At 37.2% G+C, this 21538-nt stretch overlaps 1 protein-coding gene and 1 non-coding gene across 2 annotated transcripts in view; one reads left to right on the forward strand and one right to left on the reverse strand.

The window, feature by feature from the left end:
* HECW2 (HECT, C2 and WW domain containing E3 ubiquitin protein ligase 2) overlaps positions 1-21538 on the reverse strand; it is a 225631-nt gene that overhangs the window by 64735 nt on the left and 139358 nt on the right. The window contains exons 14-15 of the mRNA XM_021702919.2: positions 5074-5208; positions 1623-1725 (exon numbers count right to left, since the gene is read on the reverse strand). Of these exons, the coding sequence (XP_021558594.1) occupies positions 1623-1725; positions 5074-5208 (238 nt within the window). The remainder of the gene's footprint in view (positions 1-1622; positions 1726-5073; positions 5209-21538) is intronic.
* LOC123324507 lies at positions 4590-4692 on the forward strand. Its single transcript, XR_006539869.1, has one exon. It is a non-coding gene; the product is annotated as a small nucleolar RNA U13 (small nucleolar RNA).

Consider the following 21538-nt stretch of genomic DNA (forward strand, 5'->3'; position numbering starts at 1 on the left):
TCAATAATACTGTAATAATTTTGTATGGGATATACACTGAGTAATGTATAGAATTGTGGAATCACTATGTTGTACACTGGAAACTAATATAACGTTGTGTGTCAACTATAATTAAAAAAAAAAAAACAGTTGTCAGCAACAGCTACTACCAAAATGTAGAGAACAAACCATTCACAAACATTATGCAGAAATAAAAGCTATTTACCAAACCAACTATACCAACAGCTACAATACAATTGGCATTATCAACTATGTACATAACATCAAAAGAAAAATGTATGTTTGTCAAGTCTGGCTAATGTCCACAAAAATTTAAAAATAATTAATTGCAATTCATTAAGAGCTCTAATAATTAATTTCTCTTTGTTAAGAAAACTAATTGGCTTACTTAATATTATTCATCTTGATTATATGTTTCTAATCAGAAAAATATATTTAAACCACAGAACTGAATGTCTGGATTCTCAAACATCTGTGATCCTAGTTCAAGCAACACTCTCGTGTTCATAAATATGATCAAGGAACATGCCCTACTTTAACAAATGATCAGACAAAAGAAATATCATGCTCTAAACATTTGCCAGTTCAAATTTCAGCTGCATCATGCTGCCTTTGCAAACATATTTTAGTTAAATGTGAATAAAATAAAAAAAATACTATCTGCTAACATGGAATCCCACTGTCAAGCTTGAAGTGTACCTATCAGTACATTTCATCATATATAAATAATGAAAACACTTTAAAAATTTTTTTTAGAAAACATTTTTATAACTGAAATTTTGTCAGTGAGTTTTTACATTCCATCCACAATCAGAGACTAGATAACTTTTTGAGTAACAATTTTATAAGATTTTTAAGTTCTCTGTGCAGTATTTAGTATCCTATTAGTAACAGCATAAATAGACTGTTAGACTTGGATCCAAGATTTCTTTTTGTCCAGTGTTTGTCAAATTTCTTTATATTTCATGTTAAAGTTTTCCTTAAAGAAGTGACAATTTTAAGGTAAAAACAGACCAATGGAGAGCTACTCAAATTTAAGATGAAGCCAGGAGCCCATACGGCCTCCTGCCATCTGTCTACTCCACCTGCCTTAGAGCTCCAGGTGTGAAAACTGACCTACTTCAACCTCATCGTGTGAATAATAATTCAAGTTGTTCTTTAGGCCTACTGCCCCAATTCATTTATTTTGGAGTCTCTTGCTGCCTTGTATTTGCTACAAATACATAGCTCTTTACCAAAACCTTAATACGCCATCATTGCTTTCTTATTGTGAGGCTACTTAGGTTCACACAGTACTTAAATTCGGTCCCAAGCATTAGATACATACTAAATATATGCTTGTCCAATGCCTCATTTGAAATGACCACATATTTACCTTAATAGCTTATTTTCCTTTAACCTCAACAATCTATTATAATAGCTCTACTAGAAAAAGTAGAGTAACATAAAAAAATCTCATCACATAGGATTTTATACGACATGAGTGCTTTGCAATTCAAATCAGTTTCTTAGGGATAGTGAAACAGTTCTCAGTACAGGGCAAAAGTAGCAGGCTGACAGAGTGCATGATTCATACTGATATGAAAAGCGAAGATAAAGATTTCTGGAAAGGGATGACATACCCACTGGAACCATATCCTGGTACTGTGGCCTACTGACTGTATTGAACGTACTCGATGGCCTGGGAAGAACTGGTGGGCCTGTATGTCGAGAATCTTCTCCTACCTGCAAACCAGAAATATCATTTATGTTGTGCACCAAGACCCAGAATGGTTTAAATCAGCACACCAAGCCTAGTTGTTCAAAATACTTGATAACGAGCATTAAGGACCAGGTGATCAGAAAAGATGCCAGCTGAGGAGCCGACACAGGGTTCTCAGGAGCTCTGCTTTAGTGGCTGGGTTGAGGGGAGGGGTTGGGACGTCCATGTCCTTGAGAGGGGCCGGGGCAGTGACCAAGGGGCACAGGGGTAGTTCCATATGCATACAATTATTGGAGCTGTAGAAGCTAAACAGCAGACCTGTTCACCAGGAATAACCTCTGCTTTGACAAAACAAAAACCTGCAACAATACTTCAGAGAGGGAACCTGGGAAGTACCAGTACCAGGTTATTCCTTCCTTTGGCCAAGGCAGGTTAGGGAATTCCCTGCTCAGCGAAGGCTGAAGAGCAGCCGGCTTCGTGTGGGGTTCTGAGTTGGTGTATTATCTCCTCAGGAGCAATTTTACATGCCTATTAGAGCACCCAGTACAACAGCTCTTTCTGGTTTGAACCTCCCACACCAGGGAGCTAATCATAGCAGGTGTGAAAGAGCTAAATAGGGTTGCCCCAACCTGAATTATTTATTGTACCTATTACAGATTTAGAAACTCATACATACAAGTCAATCAACAAAAATGTCCTTTATTAGTCTTCTCAGTAAACTCTAGCATTGCTTTAGCTTCTGTTTTAGCAGCCCCTCCCCATATTACAGAAGTCTTTTCAGACAACAGTAGAAAAGAAGTATTAGAGAGTAAGAGGGAAAAAAAGGCAAAATAACATATTGGATTTATAAATTGGTACTTTAAAAATAGAGCTTCTAATCCCACTCATTCAATCCTTCACAACCATTTTATCACATTGTATCTGTGAGGTGTTTGGTGAAGGTTTTTCTAAAGGCCCTAAAACTAAAAATACTGTTCCCACTCTACACTGCTTGCTCATCCCTCAAGAATACTCTCACTCATTCCTCACAGTGTAGTTCAAAGAGCCCCTCCTCGATGAAGCCTTTCCTTCTGTTCAGGCTGACTTTAAATGTACCCTTCTCTGAGCTCCCAAAGCACTTGGTATACATTTCTTAAGCAGCTGCCATTATTACCATTTTATAAAGCGTTTTCATTCATATTTTTATTCATTTGTATTACGGTTAGTTTCATATATTTGCTCCTTAATAAGAAAAAGAAACCTATGTTATTTGTATCCTTCACACCAACCACTGTGTCTCTACACTGCCAGTGTTTGGTAAGAATTTCTCTGTTGGATGGAAGATATACCAACATTTCTACTACCTGTGATATTTGCTAAATGAGGATAAGAGAGTAGATGGAAAGTCTCCTGTGTATGACTAGAAGTTTCTCGCTGTTTCTCTTGAATTATTGGCTTTGAAGAATAAAGTCAGCCACTCTCAGAGGAGATTCGATCATTAACAACACCTTGTTTGTCAGTCACAGAATTTATCACTTCAGTACATGACACATACTTTCCCTCCTTGTCAGTATGTGGCCAAGCGTCATTATTTCCCAGAAGAGACAAATGTCTTCTCTTCAACACCCCACTTCTTCAAACCAGACTGTAAGACAGGGGGCAAGGCCAGATAAGTGTGCGGAGCACTGCAGGCGGTGCCCAGAAAGCACATTCCCATCACTGGTCTGGCAAGGCTGGGGCTGACTGCTGAGTCTTTGTGGGGTTATCTCGGTTGCATTGCTCAGCCTCCATCAACACGAAGAGATATCCTCACTTAAATTTGAATGTGTACCTTAGGATCCCTCTACCACAACAGGCTATTACTAGACCATGAAAATAACTCAAGTGCTGAGACAGAGGAATTGAAAGAAAAAGGAAGGTAGCTATAAATCTCATGCACGTGGCCCCGACCAGACCCAGCAGCCAGCTCCATACTGTGAAGTCAAGATAAGGCCAAGTGGCTAAAGTGCACTGGCCTTGTGATAAAAGTCAGGCAGGGCCCTAATTATGGTACGTATCACACACAAGGTCCAAAGGTGAGAGGTCTGTTCTGCTTTTAAGATGAATGCTGCTTGCATCATCCAGTTCATCACTAATGGTTTCCATGGCAGCAAAGTAAAGATTTATCAACTACTCATAAAATATAAATATTTCTGTGCATACCTCATCCTGCAATAGATTTATATATCACTTTTATATGAGCTTCTCAAGTATACTCTTCTATGTCTGCACTTACAATCAGCAAACACACAAGTATGTAAATCACAAGGGGAAATTCCAAGAGTAGAATTTTGATGAATAAAATCCAGTTATTTATCGCATTCATAATTTTTCTTATAAGAGAGGTTACAAAAATATTTGATCTACAATATAATACTGAAAATATAATATGCACATAGACATGGAAAAGGCATGTAGGAAAAGAATCTTAATTCTTTCTGCCTGAGCAGAATTTTTAGAAACAATGTATACCAAGCAATGATAAACATTCAAGGCATATAGCCAGTATTAAAGAGAAAAAGGGTTGACTTAAAACACTCCTTTTATTTAAGCTACTAAAGAAAAAGGAAAACAGGAAGTGATTCCTTTTTTTTTTTGGTTAGGCTATTCGAGAGCCCCCATGTGGTTACCACAGGTCACTGTAAGCCAGCAAAGTTAAAGCGAGGTAGAGCTGTTAGTGATTAATTCCGCCCATTTTCTCTGGGCTCTTAGAGTACATGAATCAACTCTCAGGTGACTTTAAAGAATATTAGTGAGGACACCACCACCCCATAGCATTGGCTGAAGATTTTAATCCAATCCAGCAACCCTCACTTCAAAAACCTCCCTGTATGTAACTGACATTTTGCCCACTAAAAGTTACATTTCGAACCTTTTGCAGTTCATAAGCGTGATGATTGGGTGTTCACGCCTTTGTGTGACACGAGCCCCCCTCAAACCTCGTTACGACTCGGCACATTACCCATCCGACGTGGAAAAAAAAAAAGTTACATTTATTTTTTTCCTATGAAGCTGCCCTTAGGTATGTACGCAAAAGGCTTTACCGTCATCCTCTCTGGAACATTTCCTAACACTGAGAATTTTCTCTAACCAACTTCTGAATGTAAAAAATTCTCTGCATTCTTCAATCTTTCCTCATATATCCGTCTTTTAAAGTTTGTAAATTAGGCTCTGTGTATTTCCAGAGAAGCCCTGTCAACATTGCAACACTTTCCAGTCTCCAAATGATAAGCTCTAAACCAAACTAGGAAAACAAAACAAAACAATAACAAAAAGCCCGCCCGTTTCCCCAGCCACCGCATCCCCGCGGCTTCCACGAAGCGCTTGCCGAGGGCGGGGGGCGTGGGACTCACCTCGCCGGCGCTGTGGCTGCGTTGCCTCGTCAGGTGCTGCCGATGAACCAGCGCGCTCGTGGGTCTACTGCTCTGGAGCGGGAGCCGGGGGTCGATAAAAGTGGTGGTGCGGGAGTTGTGGTCGACAAAAAATGCCTAGGAAACAGTCCCCTCAGTCAGTCTCCAATTCGTGCCACACACCTGTCTTCGCTGACCTATCATAGCACACGTTCAGGAAAAGACCCACTTTCGAGTAATGATCTCAGCTCCATTTTCTCATAAATTTAATCTTTGGGGAGCATTATTCCTGGTTTTAGGAAATACTCGAAGACACAGTCATCAAAGACAGGATCTTACCTAGGAGCCATATGAAAGGACACTTGGGCTTCTCTTAACTGGTGCTCTTTAAGCTCTTACTGCTCTCCACGGTTATTACAAAGTTCTTATCACCTGACACTTCAGCCTCATTGACTTCTCCTACACTGTCAGCCCCCAGGCTCCCCACTTTCCCAGAGTAGTGTCTCCTCCATTTGTCCCATCCCAGCCTGATGACCATCCTAGTTTTTCAGGGCTTTCTCTTACACATGTAAGTATTAATAGTCTTCAATTGTTCCAAATCTCCACAACCTTATTCATTTAACCGGTACCTCAGTATCGAATATTCTTTCTAAGTGCTTTGATTACATCACAGCTCCAATCCAAAGCTTCCACTGGCTACCCATGATCTAGAAAAAAACATTCCAACAAAATGTAGCAGTTTTCCAAGATTTTAAAATCTCCTTCCCATTTGCCTTTCCAGTTTAATTGGTGATCACACATTCCATACAAATTCTATCACCTGCAATGACTTTGGGCAAGCCACTTTAAGTTCCCTGAGCTGTAGAATTCTTATAAAAACATTTCTCCCCCCATACTGTGAAAGGAGGGAGGAATCATGTCTATGGTGTTTACTGCAGAATCCTTGATTACTGAAATCACAAATAAGCATAAACCGTTTCCCTCACTGTTGCAGTAAGGACTGCATATAACGTAGAAAAGCCTTTTAAAATTCTTTTTGTTTAATTCTGAAGCTCTACACCAGTGCTATTTATCGCTGTCATTAGGAGCCAAATGGTGTAAGTCTTCAAAGTAAAATTCGCTGTAGGGAATAACGAAGCCCATTATCTCAAGGACAATTAGAAAATGTAAGTTTTCCATGATCAGATAAAGTTTATTAGGTCATCAAGATAAAAGACTATTAGGAGAGCCGGGAGACACATTACCTATTAGTCAAGTGTCAGGGCACATGATATATGCCAATAATCTAAGCGAAAAAGAACTGACTTCTCAAACTGATGGAGCTCAGTTAACAAAGTACCTTAAAGACTAGGAAGGAAAACACCTAGGCAAATCCCAGGTTTAGATGGTATATTTATGTCTATTAAAAAAAAATCACCTTTCCATTATGAAACAAAATATTTCTGTATATGCATAATCAGGAAACAGGCAAAACAATTTGTAGGTAGCTCCCAAATAGGGAAAAAAAATACACGTATTTCTTTGTAAGGAAATAACTTTAAGCAGTAGATGCACTAGAAGACAAAGCAGAGAAATATACTGATTGAGAATCCTTGCCAGTCCTTCCTTTATTCCTTCCTATTTATTTTAATTAATTAATTATTATTATTTTTTACTATGTTCACTTAGCCAGCATATAGTACTGTATGCTGGCTAGTCCCTTCTTTCAATATCTGATTTCTAGGTACAAAGACTGAATTAAGTGGAAGTCTTGTAGGAGATGATGCCATCAGCCTCACATCCCTGGGTAATGCTCCCTTTTTCCTAACAGGTCAGGTGGAACATCTGTCTTCTCTCATCTTGTAAAAACAAAACAAAACAAACAAAAAAACACCAATGATAAACTCTATATAGGCTTATATTGGCAGGTTCTGGTCCCAAACGTCACACTGGTCCCCATTTGATTTGGGCTTCTAATACATTTATACATCATTTCTGCCACTATTCAAAATGTCATACATAGAAATTAAATTATTTTTACAAATGGACATTTCAAAATAATAAATATCATAATCAGCCACATATCTTTATGAAATTAAGTTTTTATTAGTAAAGCAATAATATAAGCCATGTTTTTTAAGGGAAAAATACAAAGAGTGCTAAAATAGAACTGCTTATTTACCTAATTTCTTAGGAATGTTTTGAAGGGATGGGTAACCATTTAGAGGTAACAATGATGCACTTGTAATTATAAGGACAAATGGGTGTGTACATCTAGGTCAGCTGTGATTTACATGTAGTGTCATAGTATAATTTGATATTAAGAGGCTTGTCTAAAGCTAATTCTCTGAAGAATTATACTGTAAATGCCTTGAGAGCAAGGACTCTTTCTTACTCATCCTGTTATCCCTGATAGCTTTTGGAACTGCATCTGGGGGAAAGATGGGGCTTAGTAAATAAACTCTAAAATGCTAGTATCTTGACTAAAGTACAGAGTGACAACTCATAATGACCTAATCAAGTAATAAAAGTCATATTCTTTTACATAAGCATAGAAATACTTAAAGATCTTAAAAAAATAAATGAGATGTGTATATGTGTGTGTGTGTGTGTTAGGTGAAAAGCTTAGAGAGTTAAAGACTATAAAACCACAGATAGGATAGAAGTTTTTAAAACATCCCATTGTACGCCTGGGTGGCTCAGTTGGTTAAGCGACTGCCTTCGGCTCAGGTCATGATCCTGGAGTCCCGGGATCGAGTCCCGCATCTGGCTCCCTGCTCGGTAGGGAGTCTGCTTCTCCCTCTGACCCTCCCCCCTCTCATGCTCTCTGTCTCTCACTCTCTCTCTCTCAAATAAATAAATAAAATCTTAAAAAAATAAAAAATAAAAAAAAATAAAACGTCCCATTGTAGATATGGATAAACTACCAAGTTAAAACTTGAGAAGTGGGAGGCAAAGTAGTAATTAAATGGTTGGGATCTAAAAAAAGACAAGGCTGGTTCTGAGCATTACCTCCACCACTTACTAGTGACATAACCGTGAGCAAACTACTTAACTTTTTTAAACCACAATATCTTTTCTGTGAAATGGGGATAATAACACCGACATCAAAAGAAGGTTAAATGAGATGGTTCTTATAAATTTTTTTAACATAGTGCCTGTGACCTCTTAAATGTTACTATTATTAGTACTAATAATATGTTTCAGCTTCTAAGACATTTTTCCCAGGATCACAATGCATCTTGCTACATTCCATACACAACGCTCAAAAAAAATGGAGAACTAGGGAAACTAGACTTCCTGAGCTCCTTGTAAGTGTATGTGGCCCAGACTAAGTTATGGTCAATGTGATGTAAACAGAGTGTCACATGATACTTCTGGAAAACCTCCTTACAAGGAGATTTTTACAAGGTCAAGCCCTCCCCTGTCCTTCATCTTTTCTGCTCCCTGGGAGAAGGATGTAATTGGTGGAGCTCCAGCAGCCATACAGAACCATAAAGATGAAAGATGGTTGAGCAGAAATTGGAAGAGGCCAAGGTTCTCACAACTTGAGAAATCACCTCAAGAGCCCCAGACTGTCTACCTCTGAACTCCTTTATGTGAGTGAATAAAATCTTGTGTATTAAACTTTGTATGGGTCTCTGTCACAATGCAGCCAGAACAAATCCTAACTGATATACTGAAGTCTCCGCAACTCAGAGGAAACATGGTCTTTCTTAAATTCAAAGCATAGAAGAACACATAAACCAGCAACCACCATTATACATAAAGATTTTCATTATTCGGTAAAGAATGATATCTCGTTGTTCACCTTCAATATAGTTGGGTAACAGTTCTGATTTAAGTGAGATGTATAGTTGGGAACCTATAGAGCTGGGATTTGAATTTATCTTTCTGTCTGACTCTAAAGCCCAATGAGTAGTACCTCTTTCCCCTCGGTCTCCTTTTCACATATCTTTTTGTTTCCATTCTGCTTTCTGCTCCCTATCTTTTCCTTTTCATGTTCCTCTCGCTCCCCTCATACTGTATGCTGTACATGATTTTGGAAAGCATTTAAGTATTTATTGAATTAAGTTGGCAATAACAGCCACTCACAGTGCTGGGCCTTAATACCGTTTCACCACTGAAAAGGCTGCCACTGTCAGACCGCACACTGTACATACTCTCCACAGTTTGCACTGTTAACCAGCTGGAGGCATGGCTGTAGGTGGGGAATAGGTGATATTTGTATCCCACAAAGTGTTCAGTTTCAGAGTCAAATAGAATGTGCATATTGTTGACACATGCTTTCTAAGTCTGCCACGTACTTGGGGAGAAAGATCTTGATTAAGACCTCTATCAAAATCCTATCATGGTGATTAACATAATAATAAAAAATTTTTAAAAATCCTATCACTAGAGCACTAACAGAATGCAGCACAAAGAAACAATTACTTAGCATGCATTTTGCCTTTGCCCCACCCACTGTGTGACCATGGACAGGTTTCCTTGGTGCTTTGCTTTATCCCCATAAAGGGGACTACTCAGGTCACAGCTGAGTTGTGAAAAATGTATTCTACTTTAAAGTAGAGAGAAAAGCATAGAAAAATTACCGTGCAAAATTTAGGTTCGCCATTTCTATTTGTGACACACAAATCAATTATGTCAGAAAAGTGGATCATTTTCCCACAGGATATCCTAAGTAGTTTAAGCCAGTAATGCAGTTGACCTAGTACTTTTTTTTTTTTTTTAATTTGGGTCATTTTTTTCTGTCACCATCTTGAATAGCCTGCCTTTATTTATGGAAGCATTTAGCACGTATTAATAAATTCTGTGTGGGTAAATAGCATGTTGAGAATGTAGACTATACGAAAAAAACAGCTGTATCAAAAAATGGGTCTTTTTCAGATTAGCCATAGCAAAGCAAATTTTGAACAACATAGACTCCCTACTGTTAAGTTTTATTAAGGAAATTGACTCAAGCTTCACAGTGCTGGACCAACTAAGACTAACAACACAGTCAAAAACTGAAAGGAATGCAAATACACAAACTCAGATCTCATTTGAAAAACTTCTCCCCTTTCATTGCTTCAGGGCATGGTCAAGTCAGGAAATATGGGCTGGTTGGAGCCAAGTGGTATTTTAGTGAGGCCAAACAAAATACGCTTCTCTCTTTAAACAATTCTTTCTTTTTATTTTTTTAAGCTTCTATTATTTTTAAAAAAAGAAAAAGCCATCAGTATTTGTGAAGAAATACCAACCTCAGCCTCAACAAATCTAAGTTACAGAAGTTTGAAATTGTTTCCAGTTAACATTCTGCCAAACCAGGAATCCATATTAAAAGACTATGTAAACAGAATAAAACAAGCACTTGTAACTATGCTACACAAAGAAGATCAGCTCTTCTATCTTCTTCTAAAGAGCTATGGAAAAAGCAGGCAGTTCCACATGGTGGCACAGGAAGATCCTGAACTCACTTCCTCCCACAGACACAACAAATCTATAGCTACATGCGAAACAATTCCCTCTGAAAAGAACATGAGAACTAGCTGAACAGCTCCACAACAAAGGATAAAAGGGTCATTGAGATGGGTAGGAGAGGCAGAGATCTTGCCAAAAATTCCATCCCCAGTGTAGCAACCATTGGGAGGGGACTCACAATGGAACTCCTCTGTGAGGGGTTTTTGCTTCACATTAGGCACCCCAACCCTTGGGACCTGCACTGGAGAGACAAGCTCCCAAAACATCTGGCTTAGAAAACCACCAAGACTTATATCCAGAGGAACCACAGAGCTGTAGAGAACAGAGATTCTGCTCTTAAAGGGCTTGTGTGCAGACTCACTTGCCCTGGGATCCAGCACAAAAATAGCAGTTTGGAAAGAGCCTAGATCATATGTGAAGAAACTCATTTATTAATCTCAAAGCATCTGCCAAAGGGCAAAAGTTTGTTGGGACTCTCTCCAGGAATGGAGGTACTCATGGTGCCGTTTTTTGCACTCTCACTTTAACTTACTAGGGCCAGCCCTCCATCCCCACCCTGCCTTATTCCCTCACACTGCTACCGCTACTGGCCAGAGGCAGCAGGTGAGCACCCCAACCCCTTTCACTGCTTTTGCAGCCCTGTCTCCTTCCCAGCTTCCCCCACAATGCTCCAAAGCCAGTGGGTGTGGGCAGCCCACACAGGGGATAGCCATTGAGTACTGGGCTCTGGTGGCCAGGGGAGATTGCATTTCTGGACCCCATGGAGCTGAAACAAATGGAGAGGCAACTTGAAAGACAATCAAGAACTAGGGCAAGTTTAAATGATAAGGTTAATTGCCCACACAGGGACACCCCTTCAAGACTGGGAGAGATGGCTGTTTTGCCTAACACATGGAAACAAAGAGTCAAGCAAAATGAAGAAACAGAGTTATATGTTCCAAATGAAAGAACAAGATAAAATTCCAGAAAAACACATTAACGAAATGGAGATAAGTAATTTACCTGACAAAGAGCTCAAAGTAAGGGTCAAAATTTGTTCACTGAACTTAGGAAAATGGTTGAACATCCAGAAAACTTCAACAAAGAGACAGAAAATAATAAGAAAACACCAAAGAGCAGTCACAGAGCTGAAGAATGCAATAACTGAACAATAGCTGAATACAATAACTGATAATATATTTGAGGGGTTCAACAGCAGACTAGATGAAGCAGAAGAATCAGTGATTTAGAATACAGGGTAGTGGGACTCACTCAAACAGAGCAGCAAAAAGAAAACAGAATTTTTAAAAGTGGAGATAGCTTAAAGGACCTTTGGGACAGCATCAAGCAAAATAACATTTGCATTTTAGGGCATACCAGAGGGAGAAAAGAGAAATAAAGGGGCTGAAAACCCATTTGAAGAAATAATGGCTGAAAACTTCCTTAACCCAGGGAAGGAAACAGACATCCAGACCCAGGAAGTCCAGAGAATGCCAAACGAGATGAACCCAAAAGACCCACACTAAGACACATTATAATTTAAATGTCAAAAGTTAAAGATAGAGAATCTTAAAAGTAGCAAGAGAAAAACAAATTGTTACACAAAAGGGAACCCCCATAAGACAATCAGCAGATCTTTGAGGAGAAACCTTGCAGGCCAATAGGAAGTGATATGATGTATTTAAAATGCTTGAAGGAAAAAACTTCCAACCAAGAATACTCTACCTGGCAAATTTATTATCCAGAATTGAAAGAAAGATAAAGAATTTTCCAGATAAGCAAAAGTTAAAGGAGTTTATTACCAATAAACTGGCTCTGCAAGCTCAAAAGAAAGGGTACGGATTAGTTCTAACAAAACATACAACAGAAAAATCTCATTAGTAAAAGTAAATATATAGTAAAGGAAGCAGATTAATCACTTATAAAGCAGGTATAAAGGTTAAAAGACAAAAGTAGTAAAACAACTATAACTATGATAATTAGTTAAAAGATACATAAAAGATGCAAAATGTGACATCAAAAATGTAAAATGGGGGGGTGATGTAAAAATGCAGTTTTAGAATGCATTCAAACTTAACTTACTATCAACATAAAATACAGTATTATATATATAGACTGTTATATATGAGCCTTATTGTAACCACAAGGTGAAAACCTATAGTAGATATGCAAAAGATCATGAGAAAGGAATCTGAGCATTACACTACAGAAAACATTCAAACCACAGGGGAAGAAAGAAGAGAAGAAGGAAGGAACAGAAAGGAACTACAAAAAGCCAGAAAATAAACAAAATGGCAATAAATACTTATCTACCAACAATTACTTTAAATGTAAATGGACTAAATTCTCCAATCCAAAGAACAACTGACTATCTATATGTTTTCTACAAAGGACTGACTATCTATATGTTTTCTACAAAGGACTCACCTTAGATATAAGGGCGCACACAGCCTGAAAGTGAAGGGATGAAAAAGATGTTTCATGCAAATAGAAACCAAAAGAAAGCTGAAGTAGCTATACTTACATTGAACAAAACAGACTTCAAAACAAAGATTGTAATAAAAAACAAAGATGGGCCTTACATAATGATAGAGGGGTCAATTCCAGAAGATATAATATTTGTAAATATTTATGCACTCAACATAGGTGTACCTAAAGCAAATATTAACAGACCTAAAGGGAGAAACTGACAGCAATACAATACTACTAGGAGACTTTAATACCCCAGTTTACATCAAACGGTAGATCATCCAGACAGAAAGTCAATAAGGAAACATTGGCCTTAAATGACACAATAGACAAGATGACCGTAATATATATACATATAACATTCTATCCCAAAGTAGAAGAATACACAGTCTTCTCAAGTGCACATGGAATATTCTCCAGGATAGATCATATGTTAGGCCACAAAACAATTTTCAATAGATTTAAGAAGATTGAAATCATATCAAGCATCAACAGTATGAAGCTAGATATCACTTACAAGAAAAATGGGAAAATCATAAATATGTGGAGATTAAAGAACATGATACTGAACAACCAATGGGTCAATGAAAAAATCAAAGGAGAAATTAAAAAATGTCTATAGACAAATGAAAACAGAAATACAACATACCAAAATCTATGGGTACAGCAAAACCAGTTCTAAAAGAGAAGTTTATAGCAATACAGGCCTATCCTAAGACACAAGAAAAAACTTAAATAAACTATATATATATATATATATATACCTAAAAGAACCAGAAAAAGAACCAACTCAAAGTTAATACAAGGAAGGAAATAATAAAGATAAGGGAGGACATCAATTAAATAGAGACTAAAAAAACAACAGAAAAGATCAATGAAACTAAGAGCTGGTTCTTTGAAAAGATAAACAAAATTGACAAACTGTTAGCTAGACAGACTAAGAAAAAAAGGGAGAGGGCGCAAATAAATCAGAAATGAAAGAGAAGATATCACAACTACTACCAAAGAAATAGAAAAGAATTCTGAGAGATAAGTACATGCCAACAAATAGGAAAACCTAGAAGAAATGGATAAATTCCTAGAAATATACAATCTTTCAAGACTGAATCATGAAGAAATAGAAAACAGAACTGGACTGATTATTGGTAAGGACATTGAATCAATAATCAAAAAACTTCCAACAAACAAAAGTCTAAGACCAGGTGGCTTCACTGGTAAATTCTACCAAACATTCAAATAATATTTAATACTATCCTTCTCAAACTCATCCAAAAAATAAAAAGGAGGGAACACTTACCAAACTCATTTTGTGAGGATAGCATTACCCAATACCCAAACCAGATAAAGACACCACACAAAAAAAGAAAGTTATAGACCAATATCCCTGATGAACACAGATGTAAAAATCTTCAACAATATATTAGCAAACTAAATACAACAATACATCAAAAGAATTATATACCATGATCGAGGGAGATTTATTCCAAGGATGCAAGAATGATTCAAAATCTGCAAATCGATCAATGTGATACACCACATTAACAGAATGAAGGATAAAAATAATATGATCATCTCAAAGGATGCAGAAAATGTATTTGACAAAATTCAACACCTATTTATGATAACAACTTTCCACAAAGTGGGTATAGATAGAATGTACTTCAGCATAATAAAGGCCATATATGACAAGCCCACAGCTAACATCATACTCAATGGTGAAAAGCTAAAAGCTTTTCCCTTAAGATCAGGAAGAAGACAAGGATGCCCACTCTCATCACTTTTATTCCTAGTATTGGAATTTTATACCTAGTATTGGAAATCCTAGCCAGAATAATTAGGCAGGAAGAAATATCCAAACATCAGTATCCAGAGAAATTAGGCAGGGAAAAAAATCCAAACAACAGTATCCAAACTGGAAAGGAAGAAGTAAAACTATCACTATTTATGATCACATGATTTTATATAGAGAAACTCCTCAAGACTCCACTAATTTTAGAACTAATAAACAGATTGCATAAAGTTGCAGGGCACAAAATTGATATATAAAAATCTGTTGCATTTTTATACACTAACAACAAACTATCAAAAAGAGAAATTAAGAAAACAATCTCATTTACAATTGCATCAAAAATAATAAAATACCTAGGAATAAATTTAACCAAGGAGATGAAATATGTGTACACTGAAAATTACAAGACATTGAACAAAGAAATTGAAGAAGACACAAATAAATGGAAAGATATTCCATGCTCATGGATTGGAAACATTAATATTGTAAAAATGTCCATACTACCCAAAGCAATCTATAGATTCAATGCAATTCCTATCAAAATTCCAATGGCATTTTTCACAGAAATGGAACAAACAATTCTAAAATCTGGAACCACAAAAGATCCTGAATAAACAAAGCAATCTTAAGAAAGAACAAAGCTGGAATGAATCACACTCCCTAATTTCAAAACCTATTACAAAGCTACAGTAATCAAAACAGTATGGTATTGTCATAAAAACAGACTCATAGGTCAATAGAATAGAGAGCCCAGAAATAAACCAAAGCATATATGGTCAATTAATTTGTGACAAACAAGGCAAGAATATACAATGGGGAAAGAATAGTTTTTTCAATAAATGATGTTAGGAAAATGGGACAACCACATGCAAAAGAATGAAACTGGACCACTGTCTTATACCATTCATAAAAATTAACTTAAAGACTTAAATGTAAGATCAGAAACCACAGAACTCCTGGAAAAACACATAGTGGTAAGTTCCCTGACATCACTCTTGGCGATATTTTTTTGGATCTGATTTCAGAGGTAACGGCAACAAAAGCGAAAATAAATGAGACTACATCAAACTAAAAAGCTTCTGCACAGCAAAGAAAACCATCCACAAGATAAAAAGGCAACCTACTGAATGGGAGAACATATTTGCAAATCACATGTTCAATAAGAGGTTAATATCCAAAATATATAAAGAACTCATACAGCTCAATAACAAAAACAAAAACAATCGATTAAAAACTGGGCAGAGGATCTGAATAGACATTTTTTTCCAAAGAAGACATTCAGACGGTCAACAAGCACATGAAAAGATACTCAGCATCACTCATCATCAGGGAAATACAAATCAAAACCATAATGTGGTATCACTTCACACCAGTCAGAATGGCTAGTATCAAAAAAGACAAGAAATAACAAGTGTCAGCGAGGATGTGGAGAAAACTGGAAGCCTTGCGCACTGTTAGTGGGAATGTAAATTGGTATGGCCATTGTGGAAAACAATATGAAGTTTCCTCAGAAAAATTAAAAAATAGAAGTACCATAGGATCTAGCAGTTCCTTTTCTTCTGATTATCTATCCAAAGAAAATGAAAACACTAATTCAAAAAGATATATGCATCCCCATGATTATTGTACCATTATATACAATAGTCAAATATGGAAACAACCTACCTGTCCACTGATGGACGAACGCACAAAGAAGATGTGATGTATAGATATACAATGGAATACTATTCAGCCAGAAGAAAAGAATGAAATCCTGCCGTTTGTGGCAACATGAACAGACCTTGGGGGTATTATGCTAAGTGAAATAAGTCAGAGAAAGACAAATACTGTATGATTTCACTTATACATGGAATAAAAAACAAACAAAACACAACTTATAGATAACAGAGAATAGATTAGTGGTTGCTAGAGCAGGGATGGAGGGTATAAAATGGGTGAAGGAGATCAAGGGATACAAACTTCCAGTTATAAAATATGTGTCATGGGATATAATGTATAGCACGATGACTACAGACAATAATGTTGTATTGCAGATTTGACAGTTGCTAAGAAAATAAATCTTAAAAGTTCTCATCACAAAAAAATGTAACTTTGTATGGTGACAGATGGTAACTACACTTATTGTGGTGATCATTTTGTAATGTATACAAATGTGAATCATTATGTTGTATACCTGAAGCTAACATAATGCTGTATGTCAATTACATTTCAATTTAAAAGAAAGGGAGAGGTATGGAAACAAAAGAACAACAATTTATAAGTTAGAAGCACTGTATATTGAATCTGTTCTTACTTCTGACTTCTCTACAAAGTCTTAGAAATGCTTTAAAAAAGTTAATTGTAATCTACTTTAATTTTTATAAAGAATGTATTTACTTACACAGTCTCTCCATTCCAAAATATAAATCACTTCTCAGCTCCTGGCTCCCTCCTTAGTATTTCTCCAATTATTAGGAATAAATGTGTTATTATTTTCTTTATATTATATCCCAACAGAACCCTTAGCAATAGCAGAAATGAAAAGGCTGATTGATACAGTTTATTATAAGTAAAAATAGTCATGCTAATGTTTTCCACCACTTGGTTCATTTGGAGGGAGTGATCCCAAACATTCCGTGACATCTGTATTGGTCACACGAAAGTTAAAGCAGGTTATTTTGTTAAACTGCTATGATCAGAGACTTAAAGCTGAGAGGAGACAAAACAGGAATCTGTGGTGCTCAAGCTAGAGCTCTGGAAACAGCTGGTCAGTTAGCAGATGTGGATAAGTCCAATATTCCCAACACTTTAAATATAAAATGTTAGCACAAGGATATTTTATGTGTTGGGAGTGGTGGTATTTAGGTGTTGGAAATATAATAGGAGAGCCAGTAACATGCTGGGGATGGTGTGTACCAATTCATGACAGCTGATTGTGAGATTTTTTTTTATTATTATGTTATGTTAATCACCATACATTACATCATTAGTTTTTGATGTAGTGAGATTTTAAGGGAATATGCTGGCAGCCTGAAATGGGCTATGGTGGGGGAATTTACCCCACGGAAAATGGTAAATGCTACAGATCAGCCTTCTTCCACACTTCCCCCGGAGAGCCGGTTTTTAAACATTTACCAAAACACATCACTATAGAAGACTGAGGATAGAGTTATCCAAACCAGCCCATTTTCGGTACAGCAGAAAGTCACTGCCATGAAATTTTAGAATAGCATATTATATTTCATAAAAAAGATCCAGTACAGATCGTGAAGACAACTGTTTAAAACTAAAAGGCAAAGGCCATCTCCATACTTGGATAGTTCCTTCAAGATTCCATGAGTCTAGCATTTTACTGAGAAATACACTCACAAAACCAATCTCTGCTCTCTTCTCTCCTTCAAAAAGGTACACTGTCCCAGAAGTATTCTTTCCTGTTGCGTTCTATGTGTATTTATATGAGTTAATGCTTAATCTAACACCTTTTTACCCCATTAAAAAATCAGCAAGAGATCATTTAAAATCCACATGCTATTTACAAGTTTAGAACTTAATTCCATCTCCACCTGGATTGCTGTATAACTTCAGGTTATTAAACCAGGTAGCCACTACAAAGAGGTATTGTTTCAAAGCAATTAAAGAGATGTGCCACAAAAATAACAAATGTAGTCATCAAACTAACAAAAAGCATGTTTTTCAAAGTGTAGAGCTTATCCTAAGATATTTTAGGGATTCACTTGAGACTTCCAAATACTAAGTTGCATTTTACTCATTGAGATGAACCTGACCCAATAAATTGTGGCTATCAGCTTCATGTGGGATACAACCAAAATCTATGTCATCACTGGGTCAACTTCTGCAGCCACATCGGTTATTAGAGTCTGGTAAAATGAGAATCCTTCAGTAGGCTCAGACTGTGGAAACTTTCACTGTACAAATATTTGTTCTCTTCTCAAAATCTATCCTCATAACCATAACTGCTACTTGCCATGGTCATCTAAATTGGGTATTTGGACCATTCTGCTACTCAAACCCCCAATCTGACATCCAAAGTCACAAAACTCTGGGGTTACCGTGTTTGGATACAGAAATGGATGTCAATTTAGCTAGGAGATAGAGCATATGATTTTTGTAGGAAAAACTACAAGAAACTATGAGAAAAGACATTTCACTTTAAATAAAAAGATGATTAGCATTTTTTTATTTTAAAAAAATGAAGTTTATGGGTGCCTGGGTGGCTCAGTTGGTTAAGCAACTGCCTTCAGCTCAGGTCATGATCCCGGAGACCCAGGATCGAGTCCCGCATCGGGCTCCCGGCTCAGCAGGGAATCTGCTTCTCCATCTGACTCTCTCCCCGCTCATGCTTTCTCTCTCTCTCTCTCAATAAATACATAAAATCTTTTTTTTTTAAATGAAGTTTATGATACTTTTACTTTTAAAGTTCCAAGTTTCTTAGTATATCAATTTAGGCCATGTAGAATGATCTGGGAAAAACACTTCGTGTTATACTGTTTTAGAGTACAAAACAAAGAGGCAAGAGGGGAAAAAAAGTTATTCCATATTGAATATCTGGAAGAGGGGCCACAAACTAACATTCTTTTCTAAAAAATTAAACCAAGTGATAAGCTCAGTGTGCGAACTTAAGAAATAATAAGCTTTATAGTATTTTTCTCATTATCCATGCCATTTTGCATCATTCTCTCTGTTATCCTTAACCCTCTGCAATAGAGATTCTACTGATAATACTCCAATGACATGAGTCTGTGATGGTTCATTTTATATGTTAATTTTACTGGGCCACCAGGTGCTCTGACATTTGGCCCAGACATTATGGGTGTATCTATGAGTGTGTTTCTGAATGAGATTAACATTTGAGTCAATAGACAGAGTTAAGCAGATTGTCCTCCCTAATGTGGGTGGGCCTCACCCAATCAACTGAAGAGCTCTATAGAACAAAAAGGCTGAGAAGAGGTAAACCCGTCTGCCTAACTGAACTGGGATATTGGTGTTCTCCTGGCTTTCAGACTCAGACTGAAACATAGGCTCTTCTTGGGTCTTGAGCCTGCCAGGTTTTGGATTAGAACTTACACCATTAGCTCTCGTGTGTGTATCACACACACGCACACACACACACACACACACATACACATACACACAGAAAACATAGCTTATGTAGAGTCTCTTAAAATTTGCCCTTTACTTCTTTGCAGGAATCAAACACACCTATCTGGTGTATTCCTGTCTCCATGACTTTACATTGGGTGTTTTTCCTCCCCATCCCCTATTTTCTCTTCTCTGTAATCTTTTTTTTTTTTTAAGATTTTTTTTTAAATTTATTTGACAGAGAGAGACACAGCGAGAGAGGGAACACAAGCAGGGGGAGTGGGAGAGGGAGAAGCAGGCTTCCCGTGGAGCAGGGAGCCCAATGTGGGGCTCAATCCCAGGACCCTGGGATCATGACCTGAGCCGAAGGCAGATGCTTAATGACTGAGCCACCCAGGCGCCCCTGTAATCTCTTTTTATCAAAATCCTACTCATCATTCAAGGTTCTGTTGTCATCCTACCTTTGCTATGAAAACTTTCCAGGTATCCCATGCCAGAAATAGGTCATCCTGTACTGGATCATTGCAGGTGCTATACCAGGGCACACCGTACATTCTTTTATAGTCCAAATGAGAAGCATTAGGGGTAAGCAGTCTGGGGAGGAATGTCTAGAGGCTTTACACAGGAAGTGCATGATTTTGTGCAAAGGGATCTGATTTTAGTTCCAGTTCTAAGGAGAAAGTTACTTATCTTGCTGAGGATGTTTTTAAACCTTACTTTCATGACCATGGCTGATGGAGAATGTAACCACCAGAGTAAAGGCAGCTGATCCAGCAAGAGAACAAATCTACCAGAATGACCGCAATAACCATGGTAGAAAAACAGATCGCTCTGGGTTGTTATACAGTTTTAAGCCAGGAGCAAACACCTGAGGGCAGACAACCCTTCAGTGTCATGAACAACATGGACAACAAAAAACAATAGAAAAGGAACCCCACTTTGAAGAAACCATTCTGTTGGACCACCATGGTTAAAGGAGATCAGCAGTACATTAAAGGAGGAATGGGACATTGACTAATCCTACAGTATATCTTTTATAGAGCCATTGTACATTTCCTGTTAGAGTAAGAATGTGGCCATTAACAACAAATCTTTATCATTTTCATAAAATTCTAAATTGACGATACTCTTAGTTATTGTACCATATAGACCTTTGCTTTAACCTAACCATTCAAATCAAGATTTTGGCGAGGTGGGTAGCAATAACCAGGTGGGCAGCAATCCTGGCTAAAAATAAATAAAACTGTTCATTTTATTTTGTACGTATTTGTATATTCCATATCTTTGTTTTCTCCAAACTAAATCATAAATCTCTAGAGGTTTGTAATTGTACAGCTTTTACTTCTATACCATAAGTCAAGGAATATTAAATCAATGACTGATCATTATAATCTTAATTGTTTTCTTCCATTTGTAATCCCTCCATTATCTAAGTTGAGGCTAACCACAGCCCCAGGAGCTGGAAAGGACAGGTTACTAACCCTCACTTCAGAGAAAACTGAGGTTCACAAAGCTCAGATCAGATGTGAATGATCCAGAAATCCTGACCCCACTACAGCATAATTTTCTCAAATCCATCAAATTAACAATGGGAAGAAAGAAAGGGAGAGAAACAGAGAGAAAGAGAGAGAAAGGAAGGAAGGAAGGAAGGAAGGAAGGAAGGAAGGAAGGAAGGAAGGAAGGAAGGAAGGAAGGAAGGAAGGAAGGAAGGAA

The sequence above is a fragment of the Neomonachus schauinslandi genome, chromosome 3 (genome assembly GCF_002201575.2).
Source record: "Neomonachus schauinslandi chromosome 3, ASM220157v2, whole genome shotgun sequence".
Taxonomy (NCBI): Eukaryota; Metazoa; Chordata; class Mammalia; order Carnivora; family Phocidae; genus Neomonachus; species Neomonachus schauinslandi.